This window comes from Cervus canadensis, chromosome 20 (assembly GCF_019320065.1).
Source record: "Cervus canadensis isolate Bull #8, Minnesota chromosome 20, ASM1932006v1, whole genome shotgun sequence".
Taxonomy (NCBI): Eukaryota; Metazoa; Chordata; class Mammalia; order Artiodactyla; family Cervidae; genus Cervus; species Cervus canadensis.
In genome coordinates this window covers 59656393-59683647 of record NC_057405.1, presented here as the reverse complement: position 1 = coordinate 59683647, position 27255 = coordinate 59656393, and the positions used below count along the sequence as shown (strand labels likewise).

At 44.0% G+C, this 27255-nt stretch overlaps 1 protein-coding gene and 1 long non-coding RNA gene across 3 annotated transcripts in view; one reads left to right on the top strand and one right to left on the bottom strand.

The window, feature by feature from the left end:
* The window catches only part of TRAF3IP2 (TRAF3 interacting protein 2), a 43794-nt gene extending 36830 nt beyond the window's left edge, over positions 1 to 6964 (top strand). For both annotated transcript variants that reach the window (XM_043439694.1, XM_043439693.1), the window contains exons 7-9: positions 192 to 308; positions 3812 to 3886; positions 6406 to 6964. In XM_043439694.1, the coding sequence (XP_043295629.1) occupies positions 192 to 308; positions 3812 to 3886; positions 6406 to 6552 (339 nt within the window). In that variant the 3' untranslated portion in view covers positions 6553 to 6964. The remainder of the gene's footprint in view (positions 1 to 191; positions 309 to 3811; positions 3887 to 6405) is intronic.
* The window catches only part of LOC122422917, a 41986-nt gene extending 26091 nt beyond the window's left edge, over positions 1 to 15895 (bottom strand). The window contains exon 1 of the long non-coding RNA XR_006264014.1: positions 15502 to 15895. This is a non-coding gene — a long non-coding RNA (uncharacterized LOC122422917). The remainder of the gene's footprint in view (positions 1 to 15501) is intronic.
* Between the last annotated feature and the right edge of the window lie 11360 nt (positions 15896 to 27255).

Genomic DNA, 27255 nt, shown 5'->3' with positions numbered 1-27255 from the left:
AGGGGGTGGGGAGCCAGGAGTCTGCCTGGGTTGGGGCCTCGCCTTTCACTTTCCATGGATGGGGGCTGGCCCTCCACCCTGCAGTGTTTTAGAAGATGCTCACAGTCTTGCTGGCCGGTTTCCAGCCTGCCTTCCCCAAATGGACCACACGCCACACTTCCATAAACATGCTTTCTCCCTCTCATTAACAGAAGACAGTGATGATAATCGTAGCAATCAGCCCCAAATACAAACAGGATGTGGAAGGCGCTGAGTCGCAGCTGGACGAGGATGAACATGGCTTACATACTAAGTACATTCATCGAATGGTGAGTGATGAAACCACAGCACCTTGCCAGCCCTTGGAGTCGGGCTTCTGCTTCTGTGAAAGCCTGTCCTTCACTGGATACCCACTGAGGGCGGGGGCTGATGGTTGAAGAACGAGGCAGGTGAGGCGGGTGTTGGTTCTGCTTCATCTACCTTGGGGACTTGGGGCAAGTCCCCACACCTCTGGGACTCCGTGTTCCTTCTCAGTAACAGGGAGATTCATCTGTGATCTCGAAGTTTCAAGATTTGGGAAAGCAGAACTCTGCTGGTTTAACTATTTACCCACAGATGTGAAGTCCTGGGAGGGCAGGACACAGGGCTGTGAAGAGAGCAGGCTCCCTGCATCTGTGTCCAGTTCTGTCCTCTCCCTTTTCAGAGAGCCAGAGTAGCACATCCGAGAGGACACGCAGTGTAGTGTCAGATAGCCCGTGTTCAAATCTGGCTTCCTCCTGTACAGGGTGCGTGACTATGGAAAGTGAAAGTGTGAGTTGCTCCGTCGTGCCTAACTCTTTGCGACCCAGTGGACTGTAGCCTGCCAGGCTCCTCTGTCCATGGAATTCTCCAGACAAGAATACTGGAGTGGGTTGCCATTTTCTTCTCCTGACCCAGGGATCAAACCCAGGTCTCCTGCACTGCAGGAAGATCGTTTACCATTAAACCTCTTTGTGCTTCCATGTCAGTATTCAAAAATGGGTCACTAACAGTGTTGTTGTGAAGATTAGGTGAAATAAAGTCTATAGAGCATAAGGCCTAGATCAGATGTTCAGTCAAGGGAAGGGATGGTTCTAGTTCATGATAGATAGGCAACACCTGACCTCTGGGGGCCTGGTCAAACTAAAACCAGCAAAGGAAACTTACAGTAAGTTAGACTTAGCATCTGACAGAACATTCTGGTTGAAAATATCATCCAGCTTTGAAACAGACTTGGTTACGGGCAAGCAGCCTCCCTGCTTTCCGTGATCATACCGACCCCTGAGGAGACGGCGCCTGCTTGACTGGGATGCCAGACTAGGCTTGTGACGGTCACACTCTCCCTTGAAGCCGCCCTGGTGCCCATACCTGCTGGGCACCTCCCCCAGAGCTGTCTGCCTTTCTCGGGCTTGTTTACCAAGGATCCTGAGACTTAAAAAGGTTTGAAACTCACTGGACTAGAACTTGTAAGCTCCATTTCAGCTTGAACATTCCACAAGGCGGGGAAGGCCCCTGGAATGAGCATAAAAGGTCCCTGATTAAGACAGGAAGATGGGGCAGGAAGCAGAAGTGGCTCAGATGGAATAAGTAAGCAGCACAGGGTAGCAGGGGGTCAGGGGGGCAAGGACACGCAGCTTTACCTCAAAGGAAGTGGACTGAAATCCTGCGGCTCCAGAGGAGCACAGGGAAAAGGCAGGCTGGATGTGTGGATATCCCCATCTGGTTCTTCAGAGTCTCTGGTTCCTCTTCTACCAAGTGCTGACCCCTTACTTGAGCTCACAATCAACCCAAAGTAAAAGCCGAGGCAAGGTGGGGAGGTCAGAGAGTGGGGCCAAGGAATAAGATGAGTGTCCGTCTTATTTCATCCTTACCCAGCCTGGCAGCCCCCGGGTGGAGCCCAGCAAGGGGTACTGTTTCTGCTCTAAAAGGTCACAGCTGGCTCTAGGTGCTGTCCCCCTTCACTGTCTGCCAAAGCACTTCAGGGCCCCAAAGCACTCCATCTCTAGGAACTGCCAATCCCCAGGACATCAGCTCATGTGTGTGTTGAGGGCCCCAGGTCGCTGCCAGTTCCCCAGGAAACCTGTCAAGCTCTGCTGGCGTGTGGTGTTGCCTGGCAGGAATAGGCAGCTGAACCTCGGGGCTTGTCTCACAGTGCCCGGCCGTGAACCAGGCTGTCTCCAAACTCCGTTTCTTGGGACGACAGTGTCTCAGGCCCTTCCTCATCAATGGAGAGGTCGGAGGGGCCAGATAGAGAAGTGCCTTTCTGCCCAGCTGGCTGACTTCCTGGTCCCCTCCAAGCAGCAGAAAACTCCAGGGCAGAGGGATCAAACAGAAACCCAGGAATAACTACATCCTAGAGCCAACAGCTTCCCAGAAGGTCCATCTCTGGAAACATGAGAGAGGATGAAAAAGCACTGTCGCTGGGGTAGCCTCGTAGACAAGCAAAATTTTACAGGATGTAGTGTCCTGGGAACCAGAGACTGAGTCCAGTTCTTCACGTTTATCTTACAAGTGCTATGCCCTTCCTCTCGCCTGCTTGTAGTCATGTGGTCGATGCTTTTAGGTACACTGCTCTAGCGCCCTTGTAAAATAGGCTCTTGGGGTTATCTTCTGATTTTTTTTTTTATCTTCTGATTTTTAACAGGAGGTGATTCTGAGAAAACACCTCATGGAAGATTTGTGTGTGTGTGTGTTTATGAGGGGGTTTCTATGGTGATTTTAGTCATTACCACTATCACTTTCCTCTCTGTTTTGTTTTTATTCCCATGCATGGTGAAGATTTCTCAGTTATAAAATTCAGTTGGAAGATGAGATAGTTGGGAACACATAATTCCTCATCTCCTTCGTCATCAGATGACTGAAAGCTTTGTGCTGGTCACAGGATTCGGAAGACTCTTAACTCCTCTCACGCTGAAATTTCTGGTTTTGATCGAGTTTTTGGCAGCTAAATCTTTTTGGGGGCCGCTGCTGTGTCAGAGTAAATTGGAGGTGGTGTGGGGAACCTAAAGCTTGGCAGATGGAGCTCATCTTATTGACCTCTAGCTTCGCTTCCCTCACCCTCCCTGGCCCCCCTGCATTTCTAACCAGTCCCAGCCCCCAAACATTCCTTCACACCTCCAGACATTTGCTCATATACTGTTTCCTTTGCTGAGGCTGTCCTTCCCCCACCTCACTCCATTTTCCCTACCTGAGCAAATTCTTCTTTTCTTTTAGTATCCAAATGACACCCCCCTTGTAACTCCTTCAAACCACTGATGTAGGAAAGGATGGCCCCCATTGGGCTACCACGGCAATTTGTTTATACTTTTCACACTGCACTGTGGTCAGTAGTTTTCCTTTCTGCCTGCTCAGTAAGCTGCTGGCTTGATAGCTATGGTACCTGGTAAACTGGTCCTCAAAAAAAAAAAAAAGGAGGGGGAATCCTGATTTGTAGCATTTGTCCATTTCCATGGTACAAATATGCTCACAGGGCCGACTTCACACCACCACTGTGAAGTCACTGAACACAGACTTGGGAAGAGATACACACGAGTGGCTTCTGTGAACTGCTGTGCGGCAGCTCAGAATACCCTGGAAAGTATCCTAGTCCTTGAAACCCCAAGTCTAACACAGAGCTTGACTCTTAACAGGCTTTCAGTACATGATTGATCAATGAGCAAAAGGCGTGGATGTGTGATGGACAGTTTAAAATTAGGAGTGTGTGGTGCTGACGGAAATCAGAACAAAAATCCTGTGTGGACTTGCATGATTGTGAGAACCATTAATTTCTCATCCTCAGTCCTGAAATTAAACCTTTAAGTGTGTTCTGTTCCAGATGCAGATTGAGTTCATAAAACAAGGAAGCATGAACTTCAGATTCATCCCTGTACTCTTCCCAAATGCTAAGAAGGTAAATAAACAAACAAACGAATCTTTAAGTCCAGCTTTGGTTTAAAATCTCCAGGATTTTAGGTGGAAAACCTTGTCAGCTCTTTATCAGTCCTTCGAGATAGCAGTGTTGCCAGAAAGATCAACAAGTTGTACCACTCAGCGCAGAAGCCTGAATCAGGAAGATTTTAAAGCTTTATCTGATAGACCATCGCTGTCCTAATTGTTCAAACAGCCATCACACACAAAGAAGTAGTTTGTGTTTTTAGCCCATGAGATGAAAAGAAGCTGTTCATCTGATACTTCTTATCTCTTGTACATAAAAGTCAAGATGTGAGCATTTTTGGCTGGCCGTTGCCCGGAAATGTTTTGTTGAACATAGCTCAGTGCTCAAAGCTGCAGAATACAGGAATTAAACCTACACAGTTACCAAAGGGAACTCTGCGGTGGCTCATAGGAGGGATTGTGTTCCTGTGCCCTGCTAGAAGGGCAGGCCGGCAGATTTGGAGAACAGGGACGAAAAACATCTGAGAGCCTGTGCCAGGCTTGGAGAAGCAATGGCAGCAGTGTAGTGAAGGTCTTGGGAGCCAGATCCCAGCACCCTGAGCTCAGGCCCAGCCCCAGCCTGGAGCAGCCCTGGATGTCAGGACTGCACTGAGACTTCTGTCCTGGATGAAGGAGGGTCTAGTTTATGGGACCAGGACCCCTGGGCTTGCCCAGCGCACAACCTGCCCAGCGGTGTGCTTCCAGCCGCTGACGGCTCTCATTGCACGATCTCCTTCCTGGCTGTGCTGTGTCCACTTTGATTCTGTACCAGCCATCCTCTGCTCTGCCATCAAAGAGGAACATCCGAAATGTAGATCTGATCTATCTGTCTCCAGCTTAGACGTTTTGTGGTGGGTTTCCTACCGACTACAGACCGCATTCATCTTCCTTGTATGACACACGAGGCCCTTGAGAAGAGGGCTCTGCCTGCCGGCTCAGCTTTCTGCCTTGCCACTGTGCACGCAAATGCCACTGTGCGCTGGTCACTGTGGACCGTTTCAGGTGTCCTGCCACATGCCCCACTCTTGGTGTCTTTGCACTTGTGTCCTCGCTGCTTGCAGCGCCCTGCCCCGGCTTCTCTGTCTGGTGAGCGCTCACTTAGCTCTCTAGCACCCAATCTCTTAGCCTTTCCTGACCGCTCCCCCCCTCCATGCCCCAAATATTGAATAGTCCCTCTCTTGAGAGTACCTGGAGTCAACAACAGTATGTGGCTGGGGGTAGGAGAGTTGGGAGTAATTGTTTAGAATTACTGGAGCATGGTGACAGAAAAAAGCAGACTCACTTTTAGTTGGTTTTGTTAATGTTTTTTTAAACTTCTTCAAACAATCCCCTAATTACCCACACTAAGGGCAGACTGCTCCCGCCTACCTGTCCCCTTGGCATGCTACTGCCTGGAGAATAGTTACATTTTGATTCCATCATAAGACTATGAACTCCTCAAGGCAGTAACTGTGTCTTTTGAAAAAAAAATATTTGTTTGTTTGGCTGCATTGGGTCTTAGTTATGGGCTCAGTAGTTGCCCCACAGCATGTGAGATTTTAGTTCTCCGACCGGGGGTCAAAGTTGGCTCCACAAAGCTTCCTCACTCCACTTTTTTACATCTTTACTTATTTTCTCAGTGAGACCTTTCCCTGTGTGTGTTCAATCTCTCAGTCGCATCCAACTCTTTGGGACCCATGGACCCCAGGGGAGCCTGGCGGGCCACAGTCCATGGGTCTCAAAGAATTGTACACGATTGAGCAACTGAACACATATAAGGGAGGGTCTCACTGAGAAAACAAGTAAAGATGTAAAAAAGCAGAGTGAGGAAGCTTTGAGGAGATCTTCCCCTAATACCCGACTTAAAACCACAGATGTTTCATCCCTGCCCAGCACTCCCTACCCCTTTTCTCGGTTTTATTTTTCTCCACGGCCCGCATTGCCATTGAACACACTAAACCTCTGCATCATCTGTCTGCCCCCAGCAGAATGTCCACTCCCTGCGGGCAGTCTGAAACTGCGCCCTCTCGATCCCTGGCTGACAGGTTCGGCTTTTGCCGGATCGCTGGGATCTGGGGTGGGGGAACATCCTTCTTCTGCGGGTCAGACCTGGGGCCGGAGTGAGAGGATAATGAGTTGGATGAACGCCCACAGCCTTGGCACACTTCTCCCGGAGCCACTGGGGAATTCACGTGGCTCCGTGTGACCTCTGTCCCACCCCTTTTAGAGGAGGGCGGTGAAAAGCATGCTGAAAGGCGAGGGGCAGGTAGCCTGGGAGACTGATGGGACAAGCCGTGCACACGTGCTTTCCGTAATGAGCTACACAGCTGGCATCCAGAGCCAAGAGCATTTCACACGCAAACCCCTTCCGAAAGCAAAACCGCACAGCCCCCAGGAGAGTTTAGCAGGCGGTGCCTGAGAAGAGAAAACCACGGATGTTGGGGAACTGAGCCCGGGATCTGGGATCCAGGTGTTTCTCTAATGGCTTTTGCTTCTGTCATTCTCCCCTTGCCCTAGGAGCACGTGCCCACCTGGCTTCAGAACACTCACATCTACAGCTGGCCCAAGAATAAAAAGAACATCCTTCTGCGGCTGCTCAGAGAGGAGGAGTACGTGGCTCCTCCCCGAGGGCCTCTGCCCACCCTTCAGGTGGTCCCCTTGTGACCCTGCACCCCCACCCCCAGATTACAGCTCTTGTGGCTGAGGCCGGCTGGCAGCATTCAGGGCTGTTGTTTTCCATCCCTCCTCGAGAGGCCTTCCAACCCCAGGAAACCTGTTCTGCAGGGGCCGCTTCCTCCTGAGACCTTGAAGGATCTTGTCTTTGAGATGGAGGCCATGACTGTTCTGCATTCCCTGCTTCTTAAACCCACTGCCGTGCACGTTCCCCCAACACTCTGAGTATCCAGAATGGCCCTCAGCGCCTAGCACGTAGATAATACAAGTGACGTTACTGTAAACACCAGCGACCACAAACACTCTCCGCTTAGGGCAACATTTCTGAGTATGCCAGATGCTGTGTGTCCTCAGACCGAACTGATTCATGTACAAATAATAAAAGGTTTACTCTTTTGTAAAACTGTGTTTCACTTATCTCAAAGGAGATAGATGTATATTAATTTTTATGGGCCGTTGTTTTCGGGGACATCGATAAATCTACTTCAGTATAACATTAGACCGATGTGAGAGACTGCTTTGTATTAAAAGATTAAGGCCAGATAGTTAAGCATCCCCTTTTAACTTCATCTTGAAAGTTTTATTCTTTCAGTAGAACTTTATAACAATACGACTTTGTAGCACATACTACCATGATCCTAAGTAAAATCATAGCTCTTAGGGCCCAGGCTACATATATCAAAATGTCTGTGGATTGTATGATGAGAAGGGAGGTGTACAGTGCAGGCTAGAATTGTGGTTTGGGAGACCTGAGTTATAGTCTTGGGTCTGCCACTAACTAGCTATGTTTCATGCCACATGGCCTGAGGGATGGTTCCCTGTCCAGGGATCAAACCTGTGCCCTCACAGTGAAGGTGCCAAATCCTAACCACTAGGCAACCAGGGATCTCCCCTGACACTAACTAGCCCTGTGACCTTAAGCAAGTCCTTTCGCTTTTCTGAAAAACCAGAGATTCACTTCTATAATTATGTGGACAAAAATATTCCTAATGATCCTAAAAGGTTTAAGGCTTAGAACCTAAGTTATAAATACTCTTGAGGAGTGACTTGAGTTTTCATTTTCATAATAATCTCCTAGGGGACTGAAATTACATTTTCTCAACAGGGATATTTTCTTCTTCTTTTTAAAATACCTTCAACAGTACCTTCACATGAATAATATCTTGCTCATCTGGTCTCCACAGAAAGCATACACAAAAACACCCATATATGAAATAAATATATATATATATATATACACACATATATGTACATGTATGAATATATATAGTATATATATTCTTACTACATAGAACAAGGTGAAATTAATTATGGTCCAAGATAATAAGCCGATATGAAGACTTCTGGCAGGGCTGAGAGCCACTGCTTCCTCTTCTCTGTCTAACCTCTTAATCGTGTCCAACTCTTTGCAACCCACGGACTGCAGTACACCAGGCTTCCCTGTCCTTCACCATCTTCTGGAGTTTGCTCAAACTCATGTCTGTTGAGTCAATGATGCCATCCAACCATCTCATCCTCTGTCACCCCCATCTCTTCTTGCCTTCAATCTTTCCCAGCATCAGTGTCTTTGCCAATGAGTCGGCTCTTCGCATCAGTGGCCAAAGTATTGGAGTTTCAGCTTCAGCATCACTCCTTCCAATGAATATTCAGGGTTGATTTCCTTTAGGATTGACTGGTTTGATCTCCTTGCACTCCTAACCTCTTAAACAAGGCTAAATTGTATTACAATATAATCCAACCCTTATATGTCATCATGAAAGTGAAATTCGCTCAGTTGTGTCTGTCTCTTCGCAACCCCATGGACTATATACAGTCCATGGTATTCTCTAGTCCAGAATACTGGAGTGGGTAGCCTTTCCTTTCTCCAGGAAATCTTCTCAACCCAGGAATCGAACCCAAATCTCCCATATTACAGGTGGATTCTTTACCAGCTGAGCCACAAGGGAAGCCCAAGAACACTGGAGTGGGCAGCCTATCCCTTCTCCAGCGGATCTTCCCAACCCAGGAATAAAGCCAGGGTCTCTTGCATTGTAGGCAGATTCTTTACAACTGAGCTATTAGTGAAGCCCATATGTCACCATAGGCAAGAAAAATACTTATCAATTAGAAATAAGGAATTTTGCTGATGAATTGCAAAGAATACTAGTTTTCTTTACATTATAACCTAGATATCTACTGTGTACAGTGAATGTCTTTGCTTTTAAAACTAGGAAAAGAAAAGCTCATATACTGGAAGTCCTCATTCCTTAGACTCTATGATGAGTACCCTTAAGCATCATAGCATTTGAGACCTGATAAAACTGATGTGCTTGTTTAATTAACTCAAATTGCCTGGAAAACACCCCACACACAAACATTAAATCTTCTTTCTCTCCTTTTATTATCTTTTTTTTGGAGGTGACAGCATCATCAAGGACTCTATACACAGTTGTAAAAAAAAAAAAAAAGGCACCAGCAAGGACTACTCTGAAATGTTTCTAATTTGCGGAGGTTTAATAATGTGATGTTATTACCTCTCCCTCTCTTTGGAGACCTGTCCTGAGCCCTCAGCCACTATTCCTCCCCCCAGGTGAATAATGAGGGAAGGTCCCTCGTGTTCCACGAATAGTCATTAAAGTGTTACAGCTGGTAGCACTGGAAACACACACACATACACACACACAACACCTAGCCAAGTGATGGATTTGACCCCTAGAGTTTCTGTGAAATCTGATGACCACGAACATCAGAGGAATTACAGCAACTATTTTAGAGCACTGACACAGAGATTAACACTTGGTTTATTTAGACACTACCCTGGTCCTCTTGCATTCATCTGCAGATATTTGTGGGGTGGAACTGGGGTAGGTCTGACTCAATAAAAAAAACCTCTTAGCCTCAAGGCTTTGTTCAGACCTAACCTGAATATTTAAAATGTAATGTTTAGGGAGTTCCCTGGTGATCGAGTGGTTAGGACTTGGCTCTTTCACTGCCGTGAACCCAGGTCCAATCCCTGATTAGGGAACTGAGATCCCACAAGCTGCACGGTGGCCAAAAAAACAACAAATTTTTAAATATTTTAAATGTAATTTTTAATTGCAGTGACTAGTTCCAAAGCATCTGTTTAACTTCTGTATTATTCAAAGACATCTCAGTTCATGGCTATAGTCAAAGTATTAGACTACAGTCAAAGTCTTTCTCAGCTCAGTGCTCAGAAAAATTGTTGATACCCTTTTTCTCTGCTTCCTATTAAATAAATCACCTATTTAAAGACTGGGTTTTTCTCAGAGTCATGTCAGCAAGAGAGGCAAACTCTCCATTTTGAACATTCCAGAACTTGGTTCATGATGTTTTGCCAATAGCATTCTTCTTAACCTCAGTCACTTCATCAACCACCTCATCCACTTTGCCAAATGCCCCATTGTCACCATCATGTTTGCCAAATGAATTGCAAAGCCCTGTGATCACTGGGAAATAATCCAGAAAGTCTCTCAAAACACAGGATTTTTCTGTTTGTTCTTAATTAACCAAGAAGAATCAGTCAGACCCACCTCCTAGTGGCAAATGAAAGAGAAGGAAGGTGAGACTGTGGGAAAATGTCCCACGAAGAACAAATGCCACTTCTCTTGAAGAATCATGCAGTAATTTTCAAGATAAATAGTTCTGTCCAGGCCCACTAACCAGTAAACAACCACCCAAACCAAAAAGGAGGAATGAAATCACCAATATAAACTTAATTCTGGTATCATTTATTTCTGCCCTGGAGTCTTCGGTCTGGAAAGGACCTAAAACTCACGCACCTCTGCAGTTTTGTTTTATGCATGAGAAAAATGGGGTACAGAGAAACCGCAGCTCCACCAAAGCCTCATCCTCGGGCTAGAAGCCAGAAACCCTGACTGCCCATCTGCAGACATTCATTCTGTGAACCTAGAACTTTTCTAGGGTTTGAAGGTAGATTTATTCAGCAAATGACCCAGTATCTCCTGGAGGTAAACTGAGCCTCATGAACATAGGAGGCCTGAGGGAAGCTGCACCTCAGTGGCTGAAGGATTAAATGATCATGTTGCAACTTGTTCTGTGGGAAATTCTTTGGGGGATTAATTATGGTTGTGATTACATGGAGTGTGACTTTTCTTAAAGTCATTTGGCATATTTATTTTATCCTGCTAGTCCAGGAAACTGAGGCACGGTTGAAAAGACCTTGACACCTTCCAGAAGCCTACAGAAAAAAAACCTGCTAGGAGATTGGTTTCTTTTTGTTGTATCTGTCAATTTCCAAAACAACAACAAAGCAAAGGTTTTTATTTTTTAATACTGTGATAGTCATCTTGCCCGCCCTCCTTTTTTTTTTTTTTCCCCCTCTCCCCTCTTCTGATTCTATAAGAGTGACCCTGGTTGGAGTGATGAACACCTGGACTACTTTTCAGATGAAGCAATGAGAAATGGATGGGTCTGGCTACCTCTCCTGTGGGTAGGGGGGAGGCTTTGGGAAGAGATGAACGTCAACAACATAAAGGAACCCGGCTCACTCAATACAGCTGGCGTTTGGGAAGGCCTGGTGCCCAGGCAGGACAGCATGTTCCTAACGTCATACTGATTTGTTTTATTTTCTATTGCAAAAGGCTTTCAGATAGAATCATGAGATGCTGGTGGGAGGCTTTCAAAGAGCCTGGGCAGTCACGTGCTGCCAAACCCTTCCATCTGTGCGGGGCTTTTGCTCCCAAATCTTTAGCCTCAAGCCAAGCAGGTGGGGCCTGCAAGGGGACTGCTCAGTGTAGTTCAGTTCTCTATTGAATCTCCCAAGGAGTGTCTGAGTCTGGGGCTCAGTCACACTTACACAGGTATTTAGGAAGTGATATTTGAGCCTTTGCTAAACAATGGAAGTCTTGGATCGGCATGTGCCTGGGCAAAGGTGACCATGGGCTGGACCTGCCTGCTCTTTTCCAGAAACACTTGTATGGAAGGAGTACTTGCAGCCCCTGTGTTTCCCAGGACCTGTGAACTAAGACCAGGAGGGCACAGGCTTCTTGTCCTTTGCCTGACCTCCCTTGGCTCCCTTCACCAGGAAGGTGCTAAAGGTAGATGGCAGCGGGGGAGAGAGAGAGGGAGGGCGAGGGAACTCATGCCTGATGGATCCCATTAGGCTTAGTGTGCAAAGCAAGTTGAGATGAAGTAGCTGCTCTGGTATGCAGCCAAAACTGCTGTTCTATTTTTAGTCCCTCCTGCGAGCTTCTCAGCCCCGCATTGTACGCCTGGGCACCTGGATCCGCAGCGAGACAGGGAACTGAGCCACTCGTTTGTAAAGCTGGAAGGAAGGAGGCCGTTGATGCGGGGCTTGTTTATCGCTGACAGGGAAGGGGGACCTGGAATGTTAATGAGGACGGCTCTCTGAAGCATGCCTTCATGGTGAGCTACGAGTTCAAAGGAGGAGGCAGGATCAGTCCTGTGCCCAGCAAATGTGAACCGTTGATAGAAGGAAGGAGGAATCAATTATGCTGTCGCAGGCCTCATGTCATTGTGCTGGAGTTGTTAGGAAAGGTAGGACAAGGACCAGATCTCAAAAGGAAACAAAGCCACATGGCCTTGAAGTATAACGAGTTTGCCATGGCAACTGATGGAAATGAGCCTCCGGGGCCCTGAGCAGGTGTGTTATCTTACAGAATAAACAGACTTCTCTCACTCCCGGGTTTTTATAATAAAACCTGTGTTTGGATTACTTTCCCCTCCTCTTTGTTACCAGGAGAAGCTGGCTGTTGCTCAATCAGCCCAAGGCTCTGGTGAGGGAAATGTAATCAGCGTGGGCTGTTTTTGAAAAGCTGGCACTCGGCTTGGCCGCCAGCCTCATCGCTGAGCAGCAGCTGGGCTACAGGTACCTGTCTGGCCTTTGCCACCTTCCAGGTGATGCCTGGCCCAGAAATCTGCCTGTTCACGCGTTTAATGGTGTGATGGGGAGGTGGGGCTCTCTTGCTGGCGGTGATCAAATGCTGCAATCTTCAGGGAGAGGAGAAATGTGTTAGGTGAGTCTGGGTCCCAACCAGTTTTCAGCATCTTGCATTATCTGGGATATGGGCCAAGGGTTTCTTGAGTTCAGGGATTAACTGATTCTACCTCCTAGTCTGTTGCTATAACAAAGTTCAGTTACTCAGAACTTTGCAGAGAGCTGCTGTTTCTCTGAGCTTTAAATCCACCTGAGATGGGGTCTGACGTGACAGATTCTCATGTCCAAAATGTACACAAAATATGGAGATTTTGTAAAACCCTCCTAAATCAGAAAGAAAAGTTGACACTGTACTGTTCCAAGACCAAAACCAACACAGCAGGATGGTCCTATTTTCATTGCTCTCACTTTGTGACTAAAGGAAAACTTCCACTCTGGCTTCAAATTGAGTTTCAAAACAAGATGTTCATTCACAACAGGCCCCTAGGACAGGGACAATTCTATACTGAAAGTGAAGTTAGTTGCTCAGTCATGTCTGACTCTTTGTGACCCCATGGACTGTAGCCCGCCAGGCTCCTCTGTCCATGGAATTCTCCTGGCAAGGATACTGGAGTGGGTTGTCATTCCCTTCTCCAGGAGATCTTCCCAACCCAGGGATTGAACCTGGGTGTTCTGCATTGCAGGCAGATTCTTTATCATCTGAGCCACCAGGGAAGTCCAGTTTTACACTAGGTTTGGGCAAAACATCCAACCCAAGGAGAATTGTGCCACCAGCTGTGTCCAAAACTCTCAGGCAGCAGATACTGCTCCACAGTGCTACCCTGAACCCCCTGCTTCTTTCTTTCCTCCAATAAGATGGCCCACATCAGCTCCTGCCCCTCTGTAGAGACCTATCCCCCCAGACAATGCCCAGGCCGCCCCTCCATGCATCACCTGATCTTTAAGCCCAGTAAGATAAAATGGCCTGAAGAATGGATTTAAGCTATAGTGTCAGTGTGGAAATGATTTCATGCACTTCATGCACAAACCCCAAAGTGGCAGCACCAAGGCCAGGCACTAAAACATGCTGTGAGGTAGGCTTAAGGGTGGGGGGGCATTCCAAAGTGGGTGGGCAGGGCCTTCCCACATTCAAACTTTTGAAATTCAAGATTCTAAACTAGGTCTTTGGATACCAGCATACACTTATTCTTTGAAAAGACACAGGAAGCGGAAGCTTCTGATAACCCAGTGTGAGCATGAGAGTTCTGATTCATCATGTTACCATGTCTAATGAAACTGTCCTGCAAAAGCTAAACCAGAAGGGTCAGGGGTGCGGTGGGAGGATGGGGGAGGTTAAAGCAGCAGTCACAGATTGGCAACCAACCTCCAATTACTGATTAAATGCCTACTATGTGCAGGGAGCTCTGTTTGGTGCAAGGATCGGTGAGACATGCTGTTGCTCTCCAGCTATTTAAAATCTAACTGAGGAGTTAGGCCATCCCGTGAGAAGAGAAAACCCAAGGCCGCATACAGGAGAAGCTGAGCAAGGTGGGCCAGCTGGTCCCTTTTCCCTGGTCTTCATACGACTGGGGACTGAGCTCTCATTTATGCAGTTTCAAGGTCAGATCTTCAAAGAAGTGTGAGATTGGAGATTTTTCCTAATAAATAGGAGATGTGCTCACTCCTCCTAAACACATACACCTTTTATATTATAATATTCAGAGTCCCTATAAATCACCATGTAAATGAGATCTGAGTTAGGAGACAGAATGTAAGAAATGGGAAAGTATAAAAATGCATCACAGAGTGTGCATATTAAGCCAATAAATGACAGTGCAGGCCACAGGGCATATATCAGTCCTCTGTAAAGAGCAGCCTAGACACATGCCTCAAGGAAGGCCAGGCAACACCGTAGGTAGTGGCAAGGTGAGGAAGTGCTACTTATATCTGGGGGCTGGGGGGAGAGACCTAGCTGGTGCTGGGATCACCTCAGAGAGAGCAAAGGGATTCATGCACTCTGTTGGGTAGGGTGTAGAGAATGTTTGAAGTTGATCCTATCAGCTAAATATACAAGTAACTGAGCCAGAGAGCAGAGAATGATAACGTGCTGGAATGGAGAGACTCTCTCCATGAATGAGTACAGGCATTGTCTAACATGCTCAAACAACATCTGTGGCAGAAAACACTGACCAGCTTGGTCTGTGAGGTGTCTTGACATGTTTTGTACTTGAGTGAGTGGTAATCAGACACACCTGAGTTTGAATCTCGGTTCAATTACAAGTTGTGTATTCTTAGACACAAGTTATTTTACCTCTCAGAGTCTCAGCCATTGTAATGGGGACAACAGAACAACTCCTAGGGAGGTTATCAGGATAAGGGAAGATGGATGATACAAATATTGTAGAACAGTGCCGCATGTAGTAAATAATAATCCTTCACTTCTTGCCCTTTCCTCCTTGCTTTCAACCTCATAATGAATGATTATTTATGGGAACTTTGAATCTTTTCTTATTTCTAAAAAGTCAAATGGCAAATCCTAACAACAAACTTTCAGTTTAAAAATGAAGTCTCAGGAGAAGTCAGCTTATGAGCTTCTAAGTTGAAAACTTCCATTTAGCTTTTTTTTTTTTTAGTATTTATTTATTTGACTGGGCCGGGTCTTAGCTGTGGTGCATGGGATCTTTAGCTGCAGCATGTGGGATCTGGGCTTTCCTGGTGGCTCAGACAGTAAAGAATCTGCCTGCAATACAGGAAACCTGGGTTCAACCCCTGGGTCAGGAAGATCCCCTGGAGAAGGGAAAGGCTACCCACTCCAGTATTCTTGCCTGGAGAATTCCATAGACAGAGGAGCCTGGTGGGTTACAGTCCATAGGGTCTCAGAGAGTCGGACACAAGTGAGCAACTAACACGCGCGCGCGCACACACACACACACATATGGGATCTTGTTCCTTTAGCAGGGATCAAAGTCAGCCTCCCCACAATCCCCAATGACCACTAGACCGCCAGGCAAGATCCTTCCATGTAGGCTTTCAGAGAAACTCACCAGCACAGTTTGTTTTAATAAGACCGGCAAGAAGTCACAGCAGACTCAGAACAACCATGGCATCTGGAGACAGACTTCTTCCCTCCAGCATCTTGCTAAGGAGCAGGGCGCCAGCAGCACTGGCTTGGATGATGAGAGGTATAACATGTCAAACTTAGCAATGAGGTTTGACATGAAAGGAAACTAACTTTAGAGATTCATAATGGGGCCTCAAAACTAGGATAATGGATTTGAAACTATTTTAAAAAGTAATTTGAAAGGCAGTTTTGTGTTCACATTATACCTACTACTTAAAAAAGGAAGTTTTGAATTTGGATTGGGAAAACTGCTATGCTTTCCTCTGGCTCTGCTTTTCCAAGAAATGAGGTATCACCACCTTCTCTTCAGAGCCTGCTGTGAACTATCTAGCTAGGGAGGAAAGTGGGGGTGGGGTGCAGCAAACATTTAGATTGAAAGATAGTTACCATGTTGATTCAGTTCAGTCACTCATCTCAGTCCTGTCAACAGTGTCGGATTCTTTGTGACCCCATGGACTGCAGCACGCCAGGACTCCCTGTCCGTTGATTAGCATTTCTTAGACCTTTTATTTCCAAAAGGAAAAAGTTCTCTTGAGAACTCCACCATGCTGATTTAAATAATTCTCATTTAAGGAACTTACTGTTCCTTAAATATGTGCCAATATATAGATATAAATGCTTCATATATCTCTTTAAGAACAGAGTGAAAAAGCTCTAGACATTTGTAGTACACAATGTGTGAGGACATTCAACACTACCAAGCTGTATACTTGCAAATGGTTAAGATGGTAAACTTTGTATTATGTGGGGTCTTTTCAACCACAATTAAAACAAACTACCAGAAACAAATCAAATTTAACAAGTTAGAGGGAATTCCCTGGCAGTCCAGGGATTAGGACTCTGCACTTGCACCGCAGGGGGCATGGGTTCACCGCCCCCCCCATCCCCCCAACTAAGATCCCAAAAGCAGTATGGTGCTGCCAAAAGGAAAATTTTTTAACAAGTTAGATATAAACAAGATCATCAGATAAATTAAAATAAAAAACATTAATTTTGTATAAAAGTAAAATTTTGCTGAAACTAAGTTGTCAATGTTGGATTTAACTATAGTTTATATATATATATAATTATAAAAGTATAATATGTTTTTATGCATTTTGTGTCTCAGTTGTTGACTTAAATATTTTATTTTGAGCAGAATGGACGGTCCTTTGATTCCTTATCATTACTATATCATTACTATAAGTTTTCCTTTATCAGGTTACTCATTTGAAACCATCAGTTATTTTACTTGGTTCAATCCATCTAAAAATGGTTTTCTCCAAAATATAATATTGATAATTATTTTTTAATGCTCCTAAAAGAAGTTCTTCACAGAGAATATTTGCAAGCTGATATGTCGTATAAATAAACACAACACACACAAACACATCTGCCAATAATCTGAATAGAGTGGCTATTTTGCCTAGCTTCTTTTGAGTTCAACCTATGATACCAAAAGACCTGTAATGACTCAATTTTCTCTCCACTTTCCTTTATTTGAACTTCTGTAAAGCTTCCTTTGTAGTGGTGCCATGATTCATTTGGCCTTCACTTTGCATAACGTATCATTTGTGTATGAAGTCAGTCAGCCTGGTTCTTTTCTCATTAGCCTGTGACAATTAAAGTAACATGGTTATTTTTATGATGGAAAGTCAAAATTAATTTATTAAATAAAAGAAGACACAAATCTCATCACTGAAAAAGAGCAGTTTCAGCTTTTTAATTGGTAGGATAACTCAATATAATTTTTATCAAACAGAAATCAAGATGGTTTTTGCATTTTGATGCCAGAAATGCCAATTTAAAGACTACCGACACTTTAAAAGTTAAATATTGCCACATTAATAATCATGTGGTACCAACACAATTTTAAACACAAAGCACCAACACTAAATGTGGTTGTAAAATGAACATCCCAGATAGGCTTATATTTTATAATGAAAGTTTTTTAGATCATCATTGAAATAAAAATAAGTTATTAACTGATGGATCATCAATAATACATACACAGACCTCTAGTTTGAGGAAACACTGTGATTATTTTTTTTTTTTTGAAACACTGTGATTACTCACAGATAATATAAATCTTTATAGAATAAGAGCACCAGAAAAGCACGCAGGAGGAGAGGGCCACTCCTACAGAGGCTTGGCTTAGCTCCGCATCAGAGCCACAGCAGGCTGAGAGGGTGGCCCCGAATGGGATGGCCCAGGTGGGCTGAGGATTTAGGGTGGGAGGGATAGCTCAGCAGGAGGTTTTAGAGCTCACGTGGGGCGAGGGGCGTGTTCTGCAAAGGGATAGCCTAGTGCAAGATGTTGGCATCCAGGCAGGCTGAAGAGGATATTTCAGAGCCCAGGTGGGGTGAGATGAGGATCTGTGGGAAGGTGGTCCAGTGGTCCAGCACAGGTTGTTGTACAAAGCAGGTATGTTACCTAGTAAGATACAATAAGCAGAGAACATAGCATCACTTCTGTGTGGTGTTGCTGATAAAGACATAATTGTGAGAAAACATCACATACAAGTTGGGGGACACTCCATGAAACAACTGGCTTATATTCTTTCAAAGTGTCAAAGATATTAAAGTCAAGCAAAGATGGAGGAATGAACTAGTCCAGACTGAAGGAGACTAGGGAGAAGTGGGGAATAGTTGCATCGAGTGGTTCAGAACTGGAATCCTTTTGTTACAAAGTATGTCATTGAGCCATGGAGAAACTTGACCATTGGAGTTTTAGGACTAGATCCCGATGTACCAATGCTAATTTCCTAATTTTGCTGTTTGCACTGGAATTGTAGGGGAATGCCTGAGTCAACATGCACTACGATATTCAAGAGTGATGGAGGAATCAGATCAACAGCTTCCTCAACTTTTCTGAAAATGTGAGATCATCTCAAAATTTAAAATTTAATGAGATTGAGGAATGTTGTTTCATTAAAAAAAAAAGGATAAAAAAAATGCATGTATGAAGTTTTGACTAGCTCTGTAGGAATATCTTGCAAAATGGTAAGAGGTTCCATATTGAGCACTTTGTATGTGTAAGATGTTGAACTAAGCAGTTTGTATATTTTATATCATTTAAATTTCACACCAACCTTACAGAGTGGATATTACTAGTATCATTTTACAGATGAGGAACCTGAGGCTCAGAGAGGCTAAGTAACTTGACCAGGCTCTTAAATAATCTACTGTACTGCTCAAAAAAACAAGATTGGAAAAAAATTTCCAAAAAGATTGGAGAATACTAACAGCAGCATTCTCTGGGCAGTGGGACTACTAGTTTTTCCTTTTGTGGTTTTCAGTATTTTACAAAATATCTACAATGGCATGGTTGCTTTTGTAATTAGTAAAAAAGAGAAAGCTGTCATTTACAAAACATTCATTTATTGTGAAGTGATGTCATAAAAATATGTTGGTTATTTGAAACCATACTGAACATCCTAAACTACTAATAGTGGTATTCTCTCTTAATAGTGGTATTATTGGTGACATTCATTTTTGATTTTTTGCTTTTCTGTATTCTATTAAGTTTCTATAATTAATTCTTTCATTCATTCAACAAATACTGAGCATCTGCTATTATGCTTATTTTTCTAAGAAGAAAAAATTTTGAAGAAAGAAATGTACTGCATAAGTCTAAAGTTGTAAATTTTATTCAAAAAGCAAGAAGGAATAGTATGCATGCTTAGAAAAAGACTAGGCACCAAGATGTTACTAGCAGTGTTACATACTAAGATGTTTCAGCAGTGAGTTAGTGGCAAGTTTATCTTTCCTTAATACTCTTCTATGCTTTCCTCATTTTCAACTATAAATTACTTACATGTTCTATTCATAGCTGTACCTCCAGTGCTTAGAAGAGGAGGTGGCACGTAGTAGGAGTTCAAGATTTTTTTTTTTAATGAATGAATACCTTTGATCACAAATACAAATACTTTTGATTATAAATTGCTGTTTTAAAAAACACTTTTACTTATTCATTCCATTATAGTCGGCAAACTTGGCATCCAACTTGTGCTCTTCTAAGCTGGAGAAGACCTAAGAGATTGTAGTAGGGGGCTCTAGTGGCCATTTAACGGGTGGTGGTGAGGAGGAGAGCCACATGACGGGAAGACAGGGTGAGCAGAAAGTGGGGAAACGCTATTCAGAAACCATGTGTTGTTTATTGTATTTATTAAGATTCCTCTTCAACCCATTTTTAGGAGAATTGGTGACACATCACTGTACCAGCGTCTATTGAGGATAGATCTTGTGTTGTATGGCTTAGTTTCTTGGTAGTGATATCTGAGGTTCACAGAGGAATGCAGGGCTGGGATGAGGTTGGGGTGACTCAGTCATAAGCCCCTGTTTTGCTTGTAATTAGGAAGCTTACAGCTCTGGTTTTACAAAGTAATGTAGATCAAAACCTTAAGAGAGACTGGATACTGGGCCAGTAAGGGAGAGAAGTCCCTCAGCTGGTCTATGAATCAAGCTGTCTGCCCAGCATCCATAGCTCCAGTTGGCTGTTCAACTCTCAATTGCAGGGAGATGTTGTATGTTACATGATTTTGCCAAATTCAAAGATTCTCAAAAGTCACATGAATAGTCCTTATGTGTATCCGGGGATTACCAGAAGAAACAAACCTTTCTTGTCAACCTCGAATCCTCTCTTTCTCTTCCAGCAATACACTGGCAAATTCTGTTGGTCCTACCTGGCAAATTCTGTTGGTTCTACCTTCAAGCTACATCCAGAACCTGAGCACTGGCCCCTCGCTAGCCTTATTTGGTTTATTGCAAGAGCCTCTCAACTCCTCCTTGGTTCAACCCTCATAGCGGCCACAGGATCCTTTCAAAACCTCAGTCAGATCACATCTTTGCAGCACCCTACAACAGCCACAGCCCTGACAGCAAGGTGCTGGCTTGTGTCCCACAGCTTGCTCTTACTTCTCTGACCTACTTTTCTCCAGCTTGCCCCTTGCTCACGCCACTCCAACATCCAGACTTCCTTGCTGCTCCTCCAACACGCCAGGCACCCTGTGCCCTTGCTATATCCTCTGCAGGAAGCCACCCCCACTCTCTCTCTCTCTCTCTCTCTCTCGGTCTTTCCTCGGATGTCACCACATCAGACAGACCATTTCTGACCATCTCTATCAAGTAGAGACCACCTCCCCAGATACCTTCTCCTTTACTTTGCTTTTTTCCCCTCCTTGATCTTCCCCCATGATCACTGGGACAGTTCTGACCATGGAGTGTGTCTGATTTTTCTAAACACATCATGTGGTTGCTCTTCCTCACCTGTTGAAGTCGGGTGCAGCCACGTAAGCTGCTCTCTCCCGTGCCGTGTGAGGGGAAGGGCCATGTGTGGCTTTCAGGAGGAAGCCAGTGCAGGAGTTCACTGCTCTGTCTCCTCTCTCCCACAGACATCGGCTGTGCTCCACATGGGGCTTCTCCAGGCAGCCTGGGTCCCAGAGTGAAGGTGCATGGAGCTGAGCCCCCAGCTGCCCTGCAATGAACACACCATGTTGTTCTTCTTCAGTTACTAAGTCGGGTCTGACTCTTTGCGACCTTATGGACTATAGCACGCCAGGCTTCCTGTCCTTCACTATCTCCTAGAGTTTATTCAAACTCATGTCCATTGAGTCGGTGATGAATACACTGTGTAAGTGAGGGATATAAACTTTTTTTTTTAAGCCATCAAACTTGGCTTGTTTAAAACCACAAAATAACTAGCCTATCCTGACTGACACCCTCTGACATTCCATATTTATTTGCTGTCTCTTCCTATCCCCCTCTAGAATGTAATCTTTTTGATGGTAGGGCTCTGTTCACTATTATATCTCCAGGGCCCGAAACAGAGCCTGGCATGCGGTAGGTATTCAATAAATATCTGTTGCCTAACTGAATGAATGATGAATTGATCACCCCAAGCGAAACAGGAAGATTTCACAATGGCAGGTGTTAACTATTGCTGGATGTGTCCACAAAAGTGTTCATTTGACGTGATCTGAATGGGAACAAGATGGTTCCTGATTCAAGATTAGCAGTGTGGCTGCTCGCCTCACCAGACACAGTTTGAAAGCACAAATCGCCTGTGGGCACATAACACCGTGAGTCGTGGAGGCACATAAAGTAGTCAAAGTTACCACACAAATGGAGATCTGGCATACTGCTGAGGGGACCCAGCGACAACCATAAATAAAAAGCATTAGCGGCATTTGTGTCGATGCTGAGTGCTGATGTGGTTCCTTTTCCCTGTGTGGACATTAGCATTTGCAATGAACTGAGCTTCACAGGCTTGAGGTTTTATCTGCCGTTATCATAAATTGGTGTATGAGCCCCTCTCAGGACTTTTGCAAAAGCTGTGTGTGCTTTTGTGAGCTGCTTTCTTTTCAGGCTTCCTCCTGGTACGCCTGAATTTGGATGGGGATAATGCATTTCCTGTATCGTGTGGCACTGTACAAGGAAACCCATTGTATCCCCTCAGAGGAAGAGTACATCTGTAAGTAGTTTTTAAGAGTGTACTGAAGGATCTTGTTAGGGTGACTTATTCTCCCAGTTCCATTTGGTTGATGAAGTGGATCACGTGACAGATGTGCATAATGAACTGCTTCAGTTGCTGCCAGTGGGAAGCTCAACCTATAAAATGCGAAATCTCTTGGACTCATTGAGGGCAGAGCAAGCTGATCACAGAAGAGAGAACTCTGCCTGATTCCGAGTCGTCATTTCTTGCTGCCTCATACAGTGCACCAGTGTTCCTGGGCTTTGCTTTTCCTTTCTCCCAGAGGAACTGCCTTTCCAGTTTATTCTTAATTCAAACTGGAAAGGCAGTGGTTTCTGCATACAATTTCCCCAAAGAGCAAACATGATTAAGATGTTCAAGTAATCACCCATGAAATGCACTTGCAAGGAGCCTTTATGTTTTGTCGTTAAAAGAGGAAATGTATTTACATCATCCAGTAGGATTGTGGGTTGGTTGTTTTTTGTTTTTTTTTTGCCTCTTCCCCGTCTCTTTTCCTCTCACTCTTTCCTATATTTTCTTTCTCTGCTCCATTATTTTATTTTATTTTTCTCTTTATTTTCCTTTGACTGCAATCATAAGGGATGTAACTTGTCTCCCATTTCCACGTATTGTTCAGAAAAGTGACATCCAAGCCAAAAAGACACAGGTGACCAATCTATTCTAGGAGTGATCTAACTTGCAGCTCATTCTAGATGTTTCTGGTTACTGAGACAATGAATGGAGAAATAAAGAGCAATCATGCAAATTTTAGTCCTAGATATGAGCATTGGGGAAATGATTAAAAAGGCTATAAGTCAGTTCACTTCACTTGTACCACAGAGCAGCCCCTTGCGCTGAGCATCAGACTAAGCACTGTGCAGGGAGCTAAAGAGAGAGCACATGGCCCTTGGACGCTGGTGAGTAAACGATGGTAAACGATGACATACCCAAACGCCACAGTAGCAGCAAGGGTAATAGGGCTTTAGGTGGTGCCAGAGGGGAGGTCTCAGTGAGAATTTAAAAGGTCAGGCAAGGATCTGAGCTGAAAGCAGGAACCGAGATAGACCTGGAAGGACAAGTAGATTTGGAATGCTGTCAAAAGAGCAAAATAGCATATTAAAGAGGTCAAGAGTGGATGGCATCTTGATCAAACTCAGCTGTTTGGGGTACCTCACTTTTAGCCCCAATTTCCCAAGTAGCCATATGTCAATTACACAGGTTACCTAAAGAACATTTATATATATATATCTGGAGGAGGAAATAGCAACCCACTCCAGTATTCATGACTGAAAAATCCCATGGACTGAAAAGTCTGGTGGGCTACAGTCTAATAGGGTCTCAAAGAGTCAGACACGACTGAGCATGACACCAATATTCATACACACACACACACACACACACACACACACACACACACATTAGTCAGATATTAGTATAAGGCAATTAACCACAACATAATGTATGGAGATGTCACATCTGTAAGCTTTAAATCAATTGTGAAGACAGCAGAATTGTTTTTCTTGCCTATCAGTGAGTGTCATGGATTAAAAGTGCTGCCGAACTTAAGGAAATTCTATTTAAGAAAATATAATATGGGAAATAAGAGCCTGGTCTTCTAGCAGCAAAACAGCGTATGAGGCTTATTTCGGAGACATTTTTAAAATGTCAGATTTGGCTTTAGCGAGTTTAGTGAATTGTCCTTTGTAGACAGAAAGCTGGCATTGGGGCACTCCAGAAAGCCCCCTGGCACCTCGGCTACCTCCTTCTGATTCTGATGCTGGCAGGAGGCCTCTGGTGAAAATCCCTGGCTCTTTCCTGCAGAGGAATGGCAAGACTTGGCAGCCAGTGTTGAGCTCACACAGAGACGGGGCGTGACTGGTTCCCAGGGTCCGCTGGGGTGGGGGTGAAAAGCCGCTCAAGGCCAAGAGTTTGACTTCCTGACCCTTCCAGAAAAGTGTGGTGCTTTTTAATTTATTCCTAATTGGAATTCCTTGCTGTGGTTTTCCTTTTAGAAAAGGAAAGACATGCCCTTTTAACCATTTCCTCTCAAAAGACCTTTCTTAGCTTTGATTTAGTTGTTTCAACATTAAAATAGCTACCACATAAAAATGATTTCTAAAAATGTCTCAAATTCCTGCTTCACATAACTCAATAATACAGTTTCTGAGGTCTTGAGCCTGGGACTACTAGTCCTTTTGGTTGTGAAGCATTGGAAAGAAAAAATAAGAGTTGATGAAAAATAGAAAGAAACCCTTCTGGACCATCTCCCCTTATTCAGAATGCCGTCAATATTTGAATGTGGCGTACACACATATGGTTTGCCTGCATGTGTGTGTGTGCACCCACACCCACACATACACTCTCGCACATCACCTATTTTACGAAAACATATTATGATAGAAAACTTCATTATTTTTGTTTAAGTCCTGGTTGTAGTCCTTCAGTGAGGGCACTTGAGACGCATATGTTTGCAGGTAGCTGAAGGTACAGCTATGTGGTCTGCCTGAAACCTAAAATTAGATTGAGTTGACGATTCTACCGGGAGAGATTTTTTCCCTCAGTGTTTTCATTCCCAAACTCTGCTGCCTTCCACTTCCTGCAGAGACTGAAGTCATTGTAGATACTACTCAAAAGTAATAACTCCTGAGAGACTCTCTCTGCAAAATCAGCATGCAAAAGACAGTTGGCCCCAGAAGCCAAGGACTCTTGGCTACAGCAGTAGAATGTTAAAGCCACACAATAGTAAAAGGAACCTGGGTTTCCTATATTTTAGACTGTCTATTGTTTCATGCTTAGCTTTAGTGAAATCCAGAGAAATGAAATAAAAAGTCAGCTTTTAGAGTCTTTATAACAGCAAGGCATTTCTGTTGTTATTCCTTAAAAGATGATGAAAATTAGATGCTGAAATGTAGAGGCCTTCTGAAAATGACTTGCAATAATTATATTTGTTAAACTGGGCAGCCCTGATATTGTATGCCATTTAAATCAACTTTCATTATTCTTTAATGATTCTTTGCAATTCTTTTTTCCAGAACTTTGCAAGCTTGACTTGTGTTCACCTTGCTATGGAATGCTTTAAAGGGCATTTCATTTAATAGCAGAGGAAAATGATAAATTATAGATGCCAAATCATAAAGCAGTGATTTAGGTAGCACTAGGGTAAGATTGTAAGCAATAAAATAAAAATTTTCCCAATCAACCTCTACATTAGAAGCAAAAAAAAGAGTCGCTGTCTGCATAATTAAAGCAAGACATGTCAAGATGCTTGTTAGTATGCTAATTTGAAGGCTTTTTTTTTTTTTTAAAAACAAAACAAAACTTGGAATCATAAAGGAGAATATTGGGAATATTTATCAGTTTGAGCAAAGAAGTTCTCTATGAATGAGTATGAAGTGATTTCATTGTTAGTGTGCTCTGGAAATACAGATATAAAGAAATGGAAAAAAAAAAAAAAAACACCTCAGTCTCAATCTCTTAAGCATTTGGGGAGAAAATGAGGTGGTTAAGAGTTGACCAGGGTCTAAATTTTCACCACATCCCTGCTAGCTGTGTGATCTTATGCAAGTTAGTTAACCTCTCTGGCCCTGTTTCCTCAGCTGTAAAATGAGAAGATAGTGGGTCCTACTTCATAAGATAATTGTGAGGATTACAAATAAAGCATTTAAAACAAAATCTAATACAGACTTCCCTCGTGGTCCAGTGGCTAAGACTCCATGCTCCCAGTGCAGGGGGCCTGGGTTGGCTCTCTGGTCAGGGTACTAGATCCCACATGCCACAGCTAAGAGCTTGCATGCCGAAAAATGAAGATTGGAGACCCCTATATGTTGCATCTAAGACCTGCCACAGTGAAATAAATAAAAATAAATAAATATTAAAAAAAAATAAAATAGAATCTCACAGAGCAAGCACTCAGTAAGAATGGTTGTATAATATCTTTCCTCTGCCCAAACTCTCTGGAGCTTTTCCTCTTATTCCCAGTGAAAGCTGAAGTCCTTACCATGTCTATAGGCCCCATACAACTGGCCTGTTTCTCTCTGACCTGATCTCTTTCCCTCCCTGCTCAGCTTGCACTCTGGCCTCCAGGCATTCCTCAGGTACACCAGGTAGCCTCCCATCTCAGGGCCCTTGTCTTGAAAGCTGTTCCGCAGCCATCCTCAGGTTGGTTTGTCTGATCCATCAGGTCTTTACTTCAAGCACCTGATCAATGAGACTTTCCCTGGACACTGTCTAACATTCCTCTTGATATTTTATAGTTCCCCTTTCTGCCTTATCTTTCCCCTCAGCACTAACTACTTCCTAGTATACTATATATCTTACTAATTTATCGCATTTGCTCTCTACATCTCCCACCAAAATAGAAACTGAAGGAAGGCAGGAATTTTTATTTTAGCCATCATTGTATCCTCAGTACCTAGAATGGTGTTTGTCACAATTGTAGCTGTCAATAAATATTCGAAGGCTGAATGAATGGATGATTTTCCTTAATTTCAAAAAAATAATAATTAAATCCTACACATATACTTCCTCTTTTCCAAGTTTAATGAAATGTAGTTTTTTTTGGTCACACACATTTTTCTTGGTTGCCATGATGACTGTCAACCATCTTTAAGCCACCCTTTAAACACCAGATAACTATATAATGAAAGTGAAAGGGCAAGGTTTGGCCACCCAGGCCGTGACGTAGCCTTTTTCTTCTAAGCCTTCATCAGTTCACCTGGAGGAAGAAATAATGATACTCGCTGGACCTCCCTAGTTCCTCCTTCAGCCACAGATAAATCAGGGACAACTTCTGATTTTCCCTTTCCACTCTGGTCATTTAATAGCTACAAAGAGGTAGGGAAGCTTCTTAAGTAAATATGGCACTTGTTTTCCAAAACCTGAATATAAGCAAGGGCAGAGTATATAGAATACCATCAGTTATCACTGTGGAATGATCTCTCTCTCTCTGCCCCCCCAGGGGTTACTGAAAGAGCATTCCTAAACATGGACATGTTACAGGAGCTCAGATAGAAGGTTCCTGAACATCTCCTGTGTTCCCAGCCTGGCTTTACATACTGCATCACCTCACAACCATACTGTGTGGTCTATGTTAACATCCCCAACCTCTAGATGGGGAGCTGGGGTGAGACCAAGGCTCAGAGAGGATAAGTGACCTGTCCAAGACCACCTGACTAATAAGTGGGACAGCAAGACATAGAGTACTTATCAGCAACGTGACAACCACTTT